The sequence below is a fragment of the Apium graveolens genome, chromosome 1, assembly GCF_009905375.1.
Source record: "Apium graveolens cultivar Ventura chromosome 1, ASM990537v1, whole genome shotgun sequence".
Taxonomy (NCBI): Eukaryota; Viridiplantae; Streptophyta; class Magnoliopsida; order Apiales; family Apiaceae; genus Apium; species Apium graveolens.
The window spans coordinates 142,978,954-142,997,221 of NC_133647.1; the positions used below are offsets into that span (position 1 = coordinate 142,978,954).

Genomic DNA, 18,268 nt, shown 5'->3' on the forward strand with positions numbered 1-18,268 from the left:
AGGATGAGATGCCATTAAATGTGATGCTTGAAGTCGAGGTCTTTGATGTATGGGGAATCGATTTCATGGGGCCTTTTATCTCGTCTTGCAATAATCAGTACATCTTGCTGGCAGTCGATTATGTCTCAAAATGGGTCGAAGTTAAAGCTTTACCGATAAATGATGCAAAGGCAGTGCTAAATTTTCTTCATAAGCAAATTTTCACAAGGTTTGGAACGCCTCGGGTAATCATAAGTGATGAAGGATCGCATTTTTGCAACCGTAAGTTCACTTCTATGATGCAGCGTTATAATGTGAATCATCGAGTAGCTACTGCCTATCATCCGCAAATAAATGGTCAAGCGGAAGTGTCTAACAGAGAGATAAAGCGCATTCTAGAGAAGGTTGTTTGTCCGTCAAGGAAGGATTGGTCTTTAAAGCTCGATGAAGCTGTTTGGGCTTACAGAACAGCATACAAAACTCCACTTGGGATGTCACCGTTTCAGTTGGTGTACGGTAAGGGATGTCATCTACCGGCGGAGCTTGAGCATAAGGCCTACTGGGCATTGAAGAAATTGAACCTGGATTTAGATGCAGCTGGTAAGAAAAGAATGCTTCAGCTGAATGAACTTGATGAATTTCGACTGCAAGCGTACGAGAATAACAAAATGTATAAGGAAAAGGTGAAGAGGTGGCACGATAGGAAGCTACATCCTAAGTTATTTGTGCCAGGGCAACAAGTTCTGTTATTCAACTCTCGGCTCCGACTTTTTCCTGGAAAGTTGAAATCAAGGTGGTCTGGACCTTTTATTGTCAAAACTGTGTTTCCACATGGAGCGGTGGAAATTTTTGAGAATGATTCGGACCAAGCATTCAAGGTTAACGGTCAGCGGTTGAAACACTACTATGGGGACATGGCAAACCGAGAGGTGGTTAGTGCCATTTTGTTGACTACTTGAGAAAGGTACGGAACGTCAAGCTAATGACGAAAAAGAAGCGCTGTGTGGGAGGCAACCCATGAATTGTTGTTACAGGATCCCTTAGAAGTTAATAACCTATCCAAAAACACAAAAAAATCAGAAAACAGGGGCTGAAAAAAAAAATTCCAGAGACCCTCCGCGCGCCCGCGCAGCTTGCTGCGCGCCCGCGCAGAAATGCTGAGCGGCCGCGCAGGGGTCGAGTTCCAGAAAATTTTTTGCAGTTCAGAAAAAAAAAAAAAAACAAAAACACAAAAACCCATCACAGCCCATAAACCCACGAATTCTTTTCCCATTACCCCATGATTTTATCCCTCAACCCCACTCCTAATCTAATTTAACCTACTCCACACCCTATATATACATACACCTATCCTACATATCTCCCACAAACTTCCTACACTTAAACCCTCTCATAAACATCAAAAATCAGTTCTTACAGACTTTTATTCACAAATCAATGGCACCCAAGAGAGCACGCACTATTGACAGCAGCAGCACAGTTCCTACTGCTTATTCATCAAGGGGTACTGCTGCAAGGCCTCGGTTATCTGACAGAGCTGCGGAGGAGGAGTACACTAGGATGTTGGGGAAGCCGATTCTGAAGGAGAGGGGGTTTTTACCATCAGGGAGGGATGGTGAGTTGTTGCCCATGATTGCAGAGAAGGGGTGGATAGCTTTTTGTGAGTCACCCGAAGCAATACCGATGAGTGTTGTTCGCGAGTTCTACGCGAACGCGAAGGCTGAAAAGAATGGGTTTTCTGTAGTTCGTGGGCTGACGGTTGATTATCATCCTGCGGCGATTCGCCGTGTGATTGGACAGCGAGAGAGAAAGCCCGAGGAGGAGAACTGGAATGAAAAGACTGCTGAGGATTTTGACTTGGATTTGATTTGTGCGACTCTCTGTCGACTGGGCACAGTTTGGAACCGCAGTCCAGCCAATAATGAGTATCGTCACTTTCCGGCGATCGCCATGAACAGGTATGCCTGTGCATGGAATGCATTTATATGTGCTAATATTTTGCCTTCTTCACATGCACACGAGGTCACAGTTGAGAGAGCACAGTTGTTGTGGGGAATTCTGAATGAGGAATACTATGTGGACCTTGGTGAGTTTATCTACCAAGGAATTCTGAAGTTTTTGAGGGGAGCAAAGCATATGAACATCCCTTATGCATCCACGGTTACGAAGCTATGCCGAGCAGTAGGAGTGAATTGGCCGGCTCATGAGCAGTTGCAGTTGCCAGCAGCTCCGATAGATTCTGGCACTCTGAATGGGATGCAGGAGTGGACCGGTGGTGAGCCTGAGGAGCATGGGCTGGGTTATCGTCTTCCAGGAGGACGTCCAGCACGAGGTGCTACTATGGCTAGGCCAGGGCGTGGTGAGGCTGGTTCTTCGAGAGCTCAGGAGGGTGCTGGGATGGGTGATGCCCAGTATAGGAGGCTTTCACGGCGGATGGATGCCATGTATGAGACGCAGAGCAGGTTTGCTCAGGAGCTCACTCTTGCGTTAGGGACTGCTTTTCAAGGCCTTGGAGCTGATATCCAGTGGCCAGTTTTTGGTGAGGACTCTGCATACCCGCCGCCTGATACTCCACCCACTGAGGGTGATGATGATGATGACTCCGAGTAGGTATACCCTGTGTTCCTTTCTACTACCTTCACTGGGGACAGTGAAGATTTTAAGTTTGGGGGTGGTAGTTAAGGAATATTTTGTGTGTGTCATATAGCTGCATATTCATGATAGTTAGTTCATATAGTTGCATAATTTTTGCTATAGAGTTTTTTTATATAACTTTATTTGTTTGTCATATCATATAGCTCATGCATATGCCATGATCCCTTTTGCAATGATTTATCGACTGAATTGTGATATTGATGCGAGTGTAGTGATAGCATTAAAGTGTTATTAAGTTGTGTAGGTTGATATGCATGCTAGAAGCACTTGTATTTTCACTAAGTCTTAGAGAATGCTTAAGGGCTAGATTGTTGTTATGATCTGATTATTTTCGAGGATAATCTATTTATTATGCTTAGAATTTGATAATAGGTTCTTAGTGGTAAAGGCATCAAAAAGAAAAAAAAATGGATGGAGTAAAAATGGAATTTGTTGCTAGTTGTGGCTAGGCGTCAAATGGCTAGTAGCCGGCTCGCATGTTATGCGAGTAGTCTAGGGTTGAGTAAGATGGAGCGAAACGCACTTGCTCAGAAAAAAAAAAGAGAAAAAAAAAATTTGCATAATTGATCAAGAGTGGGCTCTTTGGTATTCGAGTTATTAAGTTCTTAGGGGACTTTGTGCCTAGTGACCTAAGGCTTTTAGAGTCTGGGATCCGCTAACCTAACGCTCGTTACATGGATACCATTGTATAAGTCTTTTATATCACTTTGTGCCTAGAATTTTTATTCTTTGTATAATTGTAGGATTGCCTTGAGGATAGTCTAGTCATAGTAATTGGTCTAGTTCTGAAGCATATCTGTTAAGCATTTGCACACACCACGTTTCTGGCTGTATGTCCGTTTGCATGAGTTTATTGATCTTTAGTGTCTAACTGCATTCGTTGAGACGTGACAATTTGGTTGGTTAATTGTAGTAAGGGGGATCGTTGCATTTTCATATAGATTGCATTCATGCATATTTTTATTTATTTTGAGTCTGTGACGCTTGAGGACAAGCATCGATTTAAGTTTGGGGGTGTGATAAGTGGCATTTTATACCACTAAGAACGTCTTAAAATGGCTTAAATTGGTGTCTTAAAATCAAGTATTTTGTGTATTTGATGCGTTTTTCTAGTGTTTATACATTTCAGGGTATTAGTTGCATTTCGGAGGAGGAATCGTCAAGAATAAGCCTTGGCATGTGTTCACCATTGAGAGAGGAAAAGAACGGGCAGATTACGGCGAAGAAACGGAGCAAACCTAGAATTTTTCCAGTAGGGTCCTGCGCGCCCGCGCAGCAATGCTGAGCGGCCGCGCAGCAGCCTTGCGCGCCCGCGCAGAAATGCTGAGCGGCCGCGCAGGGTCGGGGAAAAAGATGAATTATTTTAGACTTCTACTTTTGTTTGGCTTCCAACTTCTATGTAATCTGAGTTTTATGGGACTATTATATAAGTAGATTTGAGACGTTTTCATAGAGAAGAGGAAGGAGATTATGTTTTAGATTGTGTTTTGCGCAAGAAGCGAAGGAGATAAGGAAGAAGACCGATTTAGCACACTACAGTGAAGAGGAAGCATATATTCTTGTGATTCTTGTTTCGTTGTAACGTTGGATGCTAGTTTTCTTGCTTTGACTTATTTACTCTTGTGACGTACTCTGTTTTAATATAATCAGTTTAGTTATTATTTTCTTGTGTTTGTTTATCATGATTTCATATGAACCCATGATGGCGATAAGTTCTATTATGGGCTAATCGTGATCATGGGGTTGCAACGGATTTATTATGGAATTCTTTAGTTAATTGTTTAATACTTTAGTGTGTGATGATTGCATGATATCTAGTATTGGTTGTGCGTATTCGTCTTATGTGCGTCGCGAACATATAAGATAGGGTGTTAATCTCTTGTGAAGCGACGGTGGATCTTGAGATTTAGAACTTGCCATGCTAGCATAGGTTCATGTACGTTGTGCATGATTAGTGGGTAACTCTAACAGTTTTATTTGCCCTATGTAATCAAAAGGAATAACTTGTGCTTAAATCGTTGTGTTGTCAATTTCTGTAGACATATAGGAACTCAACATAATTGATGACTATTCAACTTCTATCTTAATTGTGGATGTTTGGTAGAATGGTATTAGTACAATGAAAGTTGGCTTTTATCAGTTTCGTGTTATTCGATTAATGTCATCACTGTCACATGCTAAAGGTAATAACAATGGCTATAGAAGGAAGTAATAATGAAGTTGTGATCTCATGAGTGTTTTATTATTGATAAATTGAAGTGTTAGTTAAGTGGTTAATTAAGTAGTTAATTATAGTTAATATTTAATCAACAATTTTAAGTGTTATTATCTTAACATTGAGAAGTAGTCATACATTGGTGAGTGAGTTAAATTAGACAATAAATTAGTCTGAGTCTCTGAGGGAACGAACTAGAAAGTATTCTATATTACTTGCGAACGCGTATACTTGCGTGAATATTAGTGCATGATTTCGCCCTAACAGGAAGCAATGCTAAATCTCTCACTCCTCCTGAAGTCTATGATGCCATCATAGATGTGCACAAAGCTCAACTCAAGGTTTTCCATCTCTTTGGAAAGGCCTTTGAAGTAAAATTGACTGGACATGAAGATAAAATCAGGAAGCTGATCAAGGAAAAGATGGATGACATTGTGCCTTCTCAAAAGGACATCAAGAATCAATTCCAGTCTTTCACTGAGCAAATGTCAAGAATGGATTTGGCCTCCATTGAGAAGGAAGTATAAAAAATGAAGAGTTCTTTCAAGGCCCTGTTTGATCAAGTTCAAACTCATATGACAAATTCAAATGATGCCAGGGTCAAGCTAAATCGAATGTATACTGCTAGGTATGAGCCTTCATTTCTTCTCATGGAGGGTGTCAGAAAAGCTGTTGATGAACACTTTGGGTCCTTCTCAGCCAAAACCTCTACTCCTCAGATACAAGAACTTCAAGATCAAATTTCTTCACTTCAAAATTCTAACTCAGATTTATCTTCACAAGTCCGAGCTCTAACCACATTGGTTGAGAGTCAACAACATGATATTTAGGCCCTAGTGGAGTCCCATAAGCATTTACAAATGCAGAATACAGTTGCTTTGGGAGCCATTATGGGAAAATTCAACATACCACTGCAAACATTGTCTGAAGTTGTAAGACCTGAGATTCCTACTCCCCTACTCATGCCTGTTACCAAGACTAAGGGGGAGATAGATGCAAGGCTAGCCCAATCAACACTCAAAAGTCAAGAACAAGGTCTAGAACAAGAAGGCTCCTTATGGCTGCTCAAGGTCCAGGAATGACACAAGAGTTTGACAACCTGCTCACTGGACTAAGAAACTCTCTCAACAACAACTTCTTCACTTACAGAAAGACCTTGGAAAAGACTATCAATTATATTAGGGTGTTGCAGATCTCAGTCGAGGACCAGTTTTTGGAGAAAAAAAAGTGATCAATCTTAATGATTCTGGTGTAGATAGATGTATGCAAGTCAACTTCAATTATCTAGTTTCTAGAAGAGCATCTGAGATAGACATTTTGATTAACAAGGTCAGAATGATCAACAATGAAGAGAAAATGCTACTAGCAAAGTTGAAGAAGGCTCAAGAAGCTGTATTCCCAGAAGCCTACCTACATTCAAGCAAAGGGGTGCACTATATCTGCTCTACAACCAAGCAACTGAAACATTTCCAAGTACCTAAAAACTGTATCATGGCCAACAAAAGACTGATAATGGTGCTTGAGTCTGGGCTGAAAAGTAAGAAATTGAAGACTAGTGAAGATGAAGCTATGATCAAGATTCTGAGGAGATACATTGATAACTCTGAAGCCAATTTGCCTAAAACTAAAATCAACACAGATGACTTGGGTGATGATGAGCAGAAGAAAGATGGTCAAAATCCTTCTGGCTCAAACTCAAGTCAATCTAGTAAGGCAATTGATGGAAAAAATGATAGTGAGAAAGAGAAGGAGAAGAAAAGTGGATCTGAGACTCAAAGGAGGGATGGAAGGAGGCAAAGACAAAAGAATGATACCTCACAATCTCTCCAAACCCTAAATATCCAAATACCAACTGCTAAAACTTCACAATCAACCTCAACAGAAACTGCTAAACCTCAAATCTCTAAACCCAAATACTTCTACAAGCTCACTGCAAACTCTCTTCTCAAAACTCAAATCACTCACAGCCATACTTCTCTGAAAAGACTCAAAACCTTACCTTCATTTCAGCCACCCCTTAAAACACACTTCAAAACAGTTGGAATAGGTCCAAAAGAAGCCAAGGTCAAAAGGAGATTAAGAAGACAAAGAAGAGAACAACTGATAGCTGAAACTCCCAATGATCATGGATTTGGTGAAAAGGCCATCTGGAACAGATATAATCAAGATGATTTCAAACCTCTAAATGTTGTTCATTCAGATGAAGACTACTTCCAACAGCTAGCTGAAAGAATAGTCAGAGTTTGGGTCGTTCACATCAAAGAAGTTAGAATCTACTACAATGATGGGTCCTTTGAACAGCTTGGAAATAGACTAATGGATTCTCTCTCAATTGTTGAACTGAAAAGGGTGCTAAGCTTGATGATTGGTAAAGATACAGCCACTAAGGCATGGAGAACAGTATTGGCAGTGTTTGTGGTTAACAGAGAGGAGATGAGAAATGAGCATAGAGCTTTGCTAGCTGAAAAGAGGAGAAAGTATTAGCATGTCATTGATGAGTATATTAGAAGATCAGAAGAGTTGAAGGCAGCAGGCAAGAGCAGAATATCAAAGGATGGAAGATTTCTGAATGTAAAAGCTGGCTCTTTGTCAAGATACAGGATAGGGATGTTAGCTAGTTATCCTAAGCCAGATTTGCTGAAACTAATGGAGGCTCTAATTGACACCCCCATCCTAGAATAATTGGAAATACTTGTACAGATTAAGAACATAATTGAGAAAGGATCAGAAAGCTCAGTCTTTACTTAATTATTGTAAACTGTCAAATGTTCAATGTACAAGTGTTGTATCAGCTTTTGTATTATTTTATTTTCATTCTTTAACTTGGGGTTAGTCTTGTTAACAGGCATGAATTTGTGATAAGTATTCTTCTCACAAATTGGGGGAGATTGTTGTGCAAGACATGCCTGTATCATAACAAGACTAAGTCATTCTGACAACCCTAAGATTAGTTGTACTGTAACCTTAATCTGTAATTTATACTTGTAACACTTAATGTCTGTAAAATATAAATGGAGCAGACTAGAGCATTTTTCTCTAAACAGTGTCAAGCCTAAGAATTCTATCTGGAAGAAGATCAAGAAGGTCATGCCTCAGAAGAATTATGAAGAAGCTTGGAGTTGAATAATTCTGTTTGGTGAAAAATATTCTAAGTCAAGATCTCTACAAGTCACAGAATTTGTGTTATAGAGAAGTCATTCGAGAACTCAGAAAGACCTATCGAGAACTCAGGAATTGTCTATCGAGAACTCAGGAAATGCTATTGGAGATATCGATAAGTCATATACCCATTCGAGAACTCAGAGATATCGACAAGTGTACATTCATTAGAGAACCCTGAGTTATCGATAAGCCAAAGTCCATTAGAGAACTCTGAGTTATCGATAAACCAAAATTCACTAGAGAACTCAGAGTTGTCGATAAGTCAAGTCAATAATGAAGTTTCAGAGATATCGACAAGCCGACATGCCTATCGAGATGTTGAGTTCTCTACAGCTTAATTGGAGATCTCGAAGTGAAGAAATTTCTCTAAGTACAGAATTGCAGAACAGTTTAATATCCAAGGTTGCAAATCAACAAACAATTCACATAGCTGGATTGACAAGTCTACAAAAAGCAGCTTGAGAGATGTGCAAGATCAATGGCAAATATTAACTGACAGAGGAGATTAAAGTAATCACGGGATGCTAAAGATATGCTAAGCCAGAAATGGAAGATTTGCTTTTCTATAAATAGAAATGACAAGTGACAGTTTAGAAAAGCTAATAGCATATTTATTATCCACTGTGTAAACCAGCAGTTAACTGAGTTATAAAGTTAACACTGGTCCTTTAGTTAAGTAGAACAATCAAGATATAAAATCTAGTGTTCTCTCTCAAGAAAGAAGCTAAGTTCTAAAACAAGAACTTAGAGATTTTGTAGCAAAACACTGCTTGATTTTTAATATAAAATTAAGTGAGTTTTGAAGATCTTTCTTCTACATATTTGCATTGTTATTTATGTTTAACATCTACTCCACAAAATTATTGATAACAATCAACTGCTAAACTCAGAGCAAAACCAAAAAGTAAACATTTAAGCTAAAACACATTCACCCCCCCCTCTGTGTTGTATTCATTTCTAACATCCTCAATCTCCACTAAGGAGAAGAAGGATGATACTAAGGGATGAGTCTGATGAAGAAGAGGAGCAAGTTCTGGAGATAGTGCTCCAGTAAATGCTCCCATTCTTGGAAAGGAGACATTGATTCAAAAGTTTGTTGAAAAATACGCTCATGTTCCTTGGGAAGAAACTCACAGAGGGGTTGAGTGGACCAAGAAGTGGAATGAATCTGATTTCATTCCAAGCTCAAAAGTTCTGACAGAGCATATTGTTAAAGTTGATGAGTTGTTAACAAACTCTGATTTCAAGACACAACTCAAAGTCACAGCTCTAAGTACTAAACATCTTCAAGGTCTGCACTCCACAACTCATGAAAAAGTTGACAAACTTCTGGAAAAAGCTGATAAGCTGGATATGGAGATCAAGCTAGACAAAAAGAGGTTTATCAGACCTATACATGAGAAAGTTGAAGCTATTGAGAAGGTTCAAGAAAAGCAACATGCCCAAATTATTGAGGTCCTGAAGAATCAAGCCTCTCAACAAGCTCAACTGAATGAAATTCAATCTTCAGTAGAACTTCTTCTCTCTCTCCTACTACCAGATGATGCCAAAAAGGGGGCGAAGGCAGTTAAGTCCAAATGCTCAACTAGTCAAATTCTGAAGAAAAAGGATGACAATGAGGATGACCAGGGAAGCCCTAGCAAGGGCAAGGGTCAAGGTCAAGGGCAAAGCAGCAAAGTTTCTTCAAGAAAACTAATTTCTGATGCTATCAAATCTTCTATACAGAAGAAGACAAGTTCTGAAGCTGTAGATGCTCAAAATCTGATATCAAGTTCTGATGTCCTGATTCAAGGAGGAAGTAAAGACTCTCATAAGTTTTTGTAAACTCTGAAGCTCAAGGGAATGGAGACTACTGTCTACTACAAAGATCCTAAAATTCAGACACTTGATAAAGAAATTGCTAGAAGACTATTTCTCAAACATAATCCTGAAATGAATTTAGAGACTTTAAAGGAGGAAGAAGCTAGATTTGCAGCTGAGAAGACAAATCTTAAGTCTAAAGCTTCTGATGCAAAGAAACCTCCAAGGCCTAAGGCAAAAGGCATTGTGATCAAGGAAAAGTCAAATTCTGAGGCTTCAAAGCCCAAGACAAGATCACAAGTTGAGATTGATCCCAAAGATAAAGGGAAAGGAAAAATTGATGAACCAATAAAGCCATAGGAGATGAAGATTCCTCAAATCCTGATGAAACCTGTATGCAAACTGGTTCAAGTATTTGATGATTCTACTGTAGTAGATAAAACTGTTCAAACTCTGAAGAGAAGGAAGATAACTGAAGAATCTAAAACAACCTCTGAAACATCTCAAGTTGTTCAGAATGAAGAACAACAAGCTACAGAAGAAACAACAAATCCTGATCAAGTCATCAAGACATCAACCTCTGACAGTGCTCAAGTTAATTTAAACAAATTGACAGTTACTAATAAGAGAAAACTCCTATGGAAGAATGTTAATCCATCAGATCCTAAGAAAAGCCAGCTGTTATCTGATTTCATGACTGTTGGATTGAAAGCCAGAGAAGCAAGAGACAAAGCTGGATTAGGTTCGGAAGAAGCCAAAATCAAGACAGGAGTTGAAGTACTTACAAGAGATCCATTTTTATTGACTGACAAACCTCTTGAAGAAGTTACACAGAAATACCTTGACAAGGTTATATCTGTTCAAGTGGTACTGGATGCTCATGATAAGCATAATTTCAAAGAAAATCTGATTCTATTTCTTGAAGATGGAAGAACATATCAAATGTCAGAATCAGATGTGCTGAACAAATCTCTGAAAGAACTTTAATTCTTTCATTATCTTTTAGAGATAAAGTCTGAGATTACCAGGAGATGGTTAAATTTCATAATGAAGACCATAAGGGATAAAGCAAGAATTTCTGGTTCAAGGGTTACAGAATTCATTCCTAATATAGTTGAAGATGATGGAAGTGAAATTCCAATGAAGAAGGATTGTGCTAAACTTGAAGTGATTCTGAAAGAGAAATGTCTGTGCTACAATGAAGACTCTTCTCATCCAAGAGTGATCAGACTTGGTGATGGTTTAGAAAGAAATCACATCTCAGCACTTAGGACTGTAATCTACCAGATTGGAAGTCAAGATGAAGAATTGAAACAAGTCAAAGCTACACTAGTTCAAGTCCTAAGGAATAAAGAAGAAAAGTTGATATCAAACTTTGTCAAGAATCACTTTGGATTCAAATTGACTCAGTAAGATTGGTTAAAGCTACAAGGACTGTAAGTTGTAGTTAGTTGTCTAATTAAACTCTCATTGCATTTGTACTTAAATGTTTTTGACATCATCAAATCTATTAACTTGTATATTTTTCATAATTTATAAGTTGGGGGAGATTGTTAGATATATTTGAGATGTCATGTCTAATCTGATTTGTGTTTGGTTTTCAGAACTTAACAACATTACTTATCAGAACTTATTGAAATCAGAACTCACTGAAGTCAGAACTTAATATCAGAACTTAAGGCATCAGAAGATATATATCAGGACTTAAGTGCGGGAAGACTTCAGATAAGGAATGTGGCTGATTTACAGGAGAAGATCTGGACTAAAACAAAAGAAGATATGCATGAAGAGTTAGAGGACTAGAAAACTTGTAGAAGATATCTGATTGATATATTTTAGGAGACAAAATTATATTCAATATCAATTAGAAGATATCTTGTAATTGTGTACTATATAAACACAGCTTAGGGTTTACACTATATGTGTTATCATTCACGAGAACATTATTCATTGTAACCTAGCAGCTCTTAGTGATATTATTCATCACTGAGAGAGAACAACAGTTCTATTGTAACAGAGTTTATTTGAATATACTTGATCTTTGTTACATACTTGTGTTGAAATCGATTTGATTGTATAAACACTATATTCAACCCCCTTCCATAGTGTTGTGTGACCAAACAACTTCTCTCTGATGTATGATCAGGCTTGATCTTCTTTCAGAGTTTATCCCTTAGCTTGATAGTTGTTCATAGAAAAATCATCCAGTCTAATCTCCTTAACACTTTTACACACTCAATAAATAAAATAACAAAATACAAGAGGATTATCATACAACTAAATCTTAGGGTTGTCAAATTGACTTAATCTTATTATGTAGAGGCAAGTCTTACACAACACTGTTGGATGCGTCAGATCATGTATAACAAGCAACTCTCAACCCTCAAATTCAAGCATGATAGGCACGCAATGATATCCTGATCTATTGTTACGTAGCAATAAAAGCATGCTTATGCTGCTTCGGCGACAAAAAAACCTTCTCTTCAATCAGGACAAAAGCGCTAGTAGACACATGACCAACTTAGCTATAGTAGAGAAGGAAGTAGGCTGTTAACGAACATAGCTATTCGTTAAACTCGTTCGGTTCGTTCGAGTTCGAGTACGATAAACTCATCTGATAAGTTTATCGAACTCGAGTTCGAACAACGTTTCTTATCCGATAACCTTAACGAACCAAACCGAACCAAACTTTTAAGGTCTTCGACTTGAGTTCGGTTCGAGTTCGGTTCATTCATTAAGCTCGAGTTTGTTTCGAAATAAATAGTATATTTATAATATTATATGTATAAATATTATATATATTATTAATAATATATATGAATTATATTGTATAATTATTTCAAATAAATATTTTTTACTTAAAATAATATATAAAACTATTTTTTTAAGAAAATACATATAATGTTCACGAACAGTTCGTGTTCGTTCGTGTTCGGTTCGGTCGATATGTTCGCAAACGGTTCTTGTTCGGTTCAAATATTATCAAATGCAAGTTCAAACAAGAAATTTGTCCAATAAAATTATTGAACAATGTTCAGTTCATTAAGATTTCCGAGTTCGTTAAAAGTTCATATGAGTTCGACTCGTTTACAGCTCTAAAAAGAAGTATACATGAAAAATCTATCTATATTACTATATTAAAGCGGATCGTTGATCGGTATTAGATTCAACGGACTTTGTAAAATTAGCTTATTAAAATCTAATTTTAACGTGCTTATTAAAAATCAATATAAATTGATGATATCATAAACTTTTAAATATCTATATCAAATAGGTTTATTAATATTTAATTAAGATAATATTATTATTATACACAATAAAATCATCTTATAATCATTACCAAATATAAATATATATTAAAACAAGTATGTGCGGGTTCTTAACTAGTATCTGTTAATTATTGAACTAATATATCTTTTTGGCTATTTTGATAAATGAAAATTAAAATTTTGAAAAATATTCTTATATATATCTGATATACTCTGCAGCTAGGTCGGTAAGTTAAGTTAAGAGGTTATGCAGTTATGCTGTAGTTTGATAGGAACTTGAAATGATTACTTTCATAAAACCCCAAAAAGATTAGCCAAAAAAGTCCCAAACTGTAGGCTGGTAAAGTTTGATGCCAATAATAGTAAAGAAGTCAGATAAACCGAGAATTTTGAGGACCAAAGTCAATTAAACCGAGGAAAATCTTTGTAGCATAAAAAAACATAATCCTGTAGGTGATCATGAGATGATTTTCATTTCTTTCTTGTCGTGTTCAGTGTCCGGAGATCTTTCCTAACATAAACATACCCTACTTAAATTTTGCCGTTATAATCCTCAGTATCACAATATAAACGTGGGATATGGTCAAAATACAAATTTTTGATACATTTAGTTGTGAGACCCAACTTAAATCTAAATAAAAAACGCAAAATTTTCTAGCAATTTAAAGAAGCACAAAATTTTTATGCGTTATTTTAACCTATTAACGCAACAAATAATTACATTTTTTTACTTTTTGACAGGCCCAATCCTTGGTCTCATAAGAAATACACGGATTTTGAACATTCTGTATAAACACAAGTTTATCTTGCGTCTGTGAGTGATATAAAAAGTCAATTTTCCCAATTATAATATTTTGAAACATTTTCTTTTAAAATTGTGAGATTAAGGACCTTTTTTTAAATTATATAAAAAAATTTAACAAAATTTAGAAGATTAAAATATTGGAGATAAAAGTTGTCCATGAATAATCAAAGTAAGCCGATATTAGAATAATATATATTTGTATATTATTTTTTTGACAAAGATTTTTAACGAAAACAATCTATTTTTTATTTGATGCATTAATTTTTGCACACACTATATGTTATGACCGGTTATTTAAAAAAAATAATTTTAAATTTATCTGAACTAGAATATTTATTATTTATTTTTCTTTAAAAAAAATTATAAATAGTATTTTTAACTATGCGATTGTTATGCACAAAATCAAAATTTCAAATAAAAAAGAAAGATATAGTACCGAAGAGGAAACAAATTTGAACTGAAATGTGACGTAATGAGGAGGCAATGCAAGAAATATTTCTAGAATCATGTGGGATACGAGAGTGACAGCAGGAATGTTCGAATCACTACACAAGTAGCGGAAAACAAGAAAACATGTCCCCGTCGTGTTGGGTAACGCATCACGTCATCAACAATCCGTGTGTGAACACAACTTATTATACTATGACAGCTCATTTACCCCCCGGTCCACGTGTATTCAACTGGTCGTTAATTTGGATTTTGGTGGGGATACTGCTGTGGTAAAAACTAAAAAATACCGTGGGAACTAGGAAGAAAACTTGCCAAGTAAAATTAGTCTGTCTCGTAGATTTTTATGTCCATATCAAAATGATATTATCAACTTGAGCTGAAATTCAGAATTAAATAGTAGTTTGAATTTAACTTTTTAGGTTTCAACTTTGTTAAAAATAAGTTGAATGTGTAAAACAGAAAAGAGAAGTTATAATTTTTATATAAAAATTATTCTGTTGTAAGGAAGTTAATATCAACACGTTTACAATATATTAAAAAGAATGTATTCAAAATTACATCAAATGATGATGTAATATTTTTAAATAAAAATTATTTGATTATATTTTTAACAAATTATTATGTTTCCCAAAAGTTAATATCAATCATGTACGCTAATATAAAAAAGGGATGTATTCAAAATTTCATGAAATAATGATGTTATCCCATTGTCCCTCCCATTTGTTTACATTTTTCTCTCTCTCATTTATTTATACTTTTCTTTTTATAATGTCTTTTTCAATTGTTTATATTTCAAAAAATTTCAAAAATAATAAAGTTTTCATAATTTTTAAAATAACTACATACACTACTTCTCTCCGCTATACTCACTTTATATATATAATATTAATCGGTTTTACTACTTTACTCATTTTTAAATTTTTTCCTCCACTTATTTATCATTTTTCTTAAACTCCGTACATTTGGGAAGGAAGAAGGGAATACTATTTTTAAATGAAAATTATGTAAATATATTATCAATCGGGACGAAACGATCAAAGTTTAACCATATTTGTAATTGAATTTATTGGAATTCTTTCAAGATTTTTGACATATTTGGGGAAAATTGAACTCTACTCAAATGATATTAAATGTATTAGATATATGTGGAGAAAAATATATGTAGTCTAATAAAATTAAATGAAAATGAAAAGGTTAGTTTATGATTTGGAAATATCCTCCAAGGAGCAGTGAATAAAATAGTAGTCCACGAGTCCAATCCCACACGTGAAAACATCAAGCATACTCTACTTTCTTCATCCGTGTTAGAAATGTGTTGCTTAGCTGGCACTTATGAGGCCACGTACACACCTCACATATATATATACTCCGTCTCAATTTTGACCTTCATAACTTCCTCAACAAACAAAACAACCTTCTAATTTGGTCTCCCTCTTCAGCATGCACAACCCAACTCACAAATCACCAAAAAGTCAGCCGGGCAGCGCCGCCACAACCCACCAGCCTCCGCCACCGCGACTCACCTCCGAGCAAGAAATATTCGTCATGGTTAACGCGTTAAAAAATGTCCTCTCCGGGGGCTCAGCAATGGACATGTCAGATGATTTCCGCTTATTACCAATTTCTACTACTACTACGACTGCTACTGCTATTGCTTCCGCTTCTACGTCGTTTATGATTGAGCCCGAGACATGCAAGTTGTGTAACATTAGTGGTTGCTTAGGATGCGATTTTTTCGAAGAAAATGATAAAAACAACAAGGGTAAGAATGTGGGCACCAAGATGATGAAAAAGAAGAAAAATTATAGAGGAGTAAGACAGAGACCGTGGGGAAAATGGGCTGCGGAGATCCGGGACCCACGAAAGGCGGCGCGTGTTTGGCTAGGGACATTCGAGACTGCAGAGGCAGCTGCGCGTGCTTATGATAGAGCAGCTGTAGAATTTAGAGGCCCAAGAGCTAAGCTCAATTTTCCTTTTGCGGATTATGATTCTTCTCTGTCTCTACATAAGCAACAGGAAGAGATTGCGAAATTACGAAATGAAGAAGAGAAAAAGAAGAAGAAGGCAGAAAATTCGAGAAGAAGTGAAATGGAAATGGAGATGATGAGTACAGGGGATGATGAGTTCGAGAAATGGATGATGACGATGGATAATTGTGATCAGTCTTGTGATTCTGCTGGTAGGACTAATATTCATAGTGTTTGATTTTGTATGTAATAACAAAGTTTACGAACGACTTTATTATGATCAAGTATACATAAACAGATTAAACATTTTTAAATGTATTCTTTTAATTTGTAACAGCACAACAAAATATAGTTCTTCTTTGATACTCAGGAGTTTATCGTTGGATATCAGAAAATTTAAAAAGAGTGTAATTGTAATTAAATATTTGAAAAGACAGAGCATAGTGATAGACTGATAGTATAGTATTTCACTATATAATATCATTAAAAAACAGAAAAAATAATAACAACTTAAACAAATCTTAGAAAAAAATGATTATAATTACTATTAGATTCAATTCCGGTTGGATTTCCGGAATTTATAGGGGTTTATCATTCAAAAATGTTAGAGTCAATTTTGGCTGGATGTCCGATTTTAAATTTAAGTAGAAGTTTGAGAGGGTGAGATGATGCGAGATTAATTAATCTAAATGTAAATTATATCAATTATTTTATTAAAATAGGAGTATAAAAGATAAAATGAATTAATAACGATAAAATGAATGTGCATTTTGAGAATCGTTAAGGGGATGGTTCTTGAGCAGCTAATGTCCTGTTGTAAGATTCTTTGATGTCGACAGTATCTATTCGGGGGTAAACTACAGATAAATGACGGTGTGTGTATTATGTTGACATATATCCTGACTAGGTTCCATTGAATTCACTAAAATACGTACTTAACATCATCATGTCAAACACGTGCTTAAAAGTGTAAGTAATAATTAACTAATGAGTTGAAGTGTTCAACCCCTTAAACACTGTTGATTACTGCTATAACAAAGATCATCGAACTAGACATGGTTATGGATAATCTCTATTTACACCGACCATCCACATCCAAACCTTTTAAATTGAAACTTGAATTTGGAAATTTGAAAATCAAGTTCAGTATAATACATAATTGTCATATATTATTTCAAAAACATTTTTCTTGTGATATATTCATTAATCTATAATAACAAATTAGATGTCAAAATTTATTTAATTATTTTTTAATAAATATGATGAAATATCACTCAACTTATATAATAATTATTGTTAAAATGCAATAAACCCACGGAAATGATACTTCGTTAATTCGAGGGATACAAATTGTTGGATAAGGTCAAATTAGGTGGGACATAATCACATATATAATCTACTCCAACACTATTTTATCACATATATAATCTCCCCCTAACACTATTTTATTGTATACTATATGATATAGCATGAGGTTATGATTATGCGACTATTAGTCAAATTGGGTAGGACATAATAGTACATTCTCGGCACAAACTTGCATGTACAAACGGAAAAAGTCGATTCAATTGTTGCAATTCAATTTTCTTCATACATTACTAATTTACCTGTTTTAAGAAAGCATAATAAGTTAAAAAATGATCTTTAATAATCTTGTGTGAATATAACGTGAATATGATAAAATGACATTCAACTTATGGCCAACTTGAAGGCAATTTTTAAATTCAAAAAATTTACTAACGGATTATTAAATTAGAATTAACAGTTATGTGATCGAACAACCAATTTCAGGTTGAAGGCATGCAAAATAATACTAGTTCCATTAAAAAAGGAAAAGAAAGCTTGCTTTTTGGCAGGGTTTTTTACAATAAAAAAATTTACTCGCGCCAGGAAGGGGTCGAACCTTCGACTTTCTGCTTAGGAAACAGACGCTCTATCCACTGAGCTACAGGCGCTTATATGCAAA

General features: G+C 35.9%; 1 protein-coding gene and 1 non-coding gene across 2 annotated transcripts; one reads left to right on the forward strand and one right to left on the reverse strand.

The window, feature by feature from the left end:
- Positions 1-15,728: 15,728 nt before the first annotated feature.
- On the forward strand, positions 15,729-16,665 carry LOC141667709 (ethylene-responsive transcription factor ERF109-like). The gene has a single exon (XM_074474311.1). The coding sequence runs from the start codon at positions 15,776-15,778 to the stop codon at positions 16,538-16,540; it is 765 nt and encodes a 254-aa protein (XP_074330412.1). The 5' UTR covers positions 15,729-15,775; the 3' UTR covers positions 16,541-16,665.
- A 1,519-nt stretch (positions 16,666-18,184) lies between these two features.
- Positions 18,185-18,257, reverse strand: TRNAR-CCU (transfer RNA arginine (anticodon CCU)). The gene has a single exon. It is a non-coding gene; the product is annotated as a tRNA-Arg (tRNA).
- Positions 18,258-18,268: the final 11 nt, after the last annotated feature.

Coding starts and splice junctions, on each gene's coding strand:
- LOC141667709 (XM_074474311.1), top strand. CDS start 15,776: ATGCACAACCCAACTCACAAATCACCAAAAAGTCAGCCGGGCAGCGCC.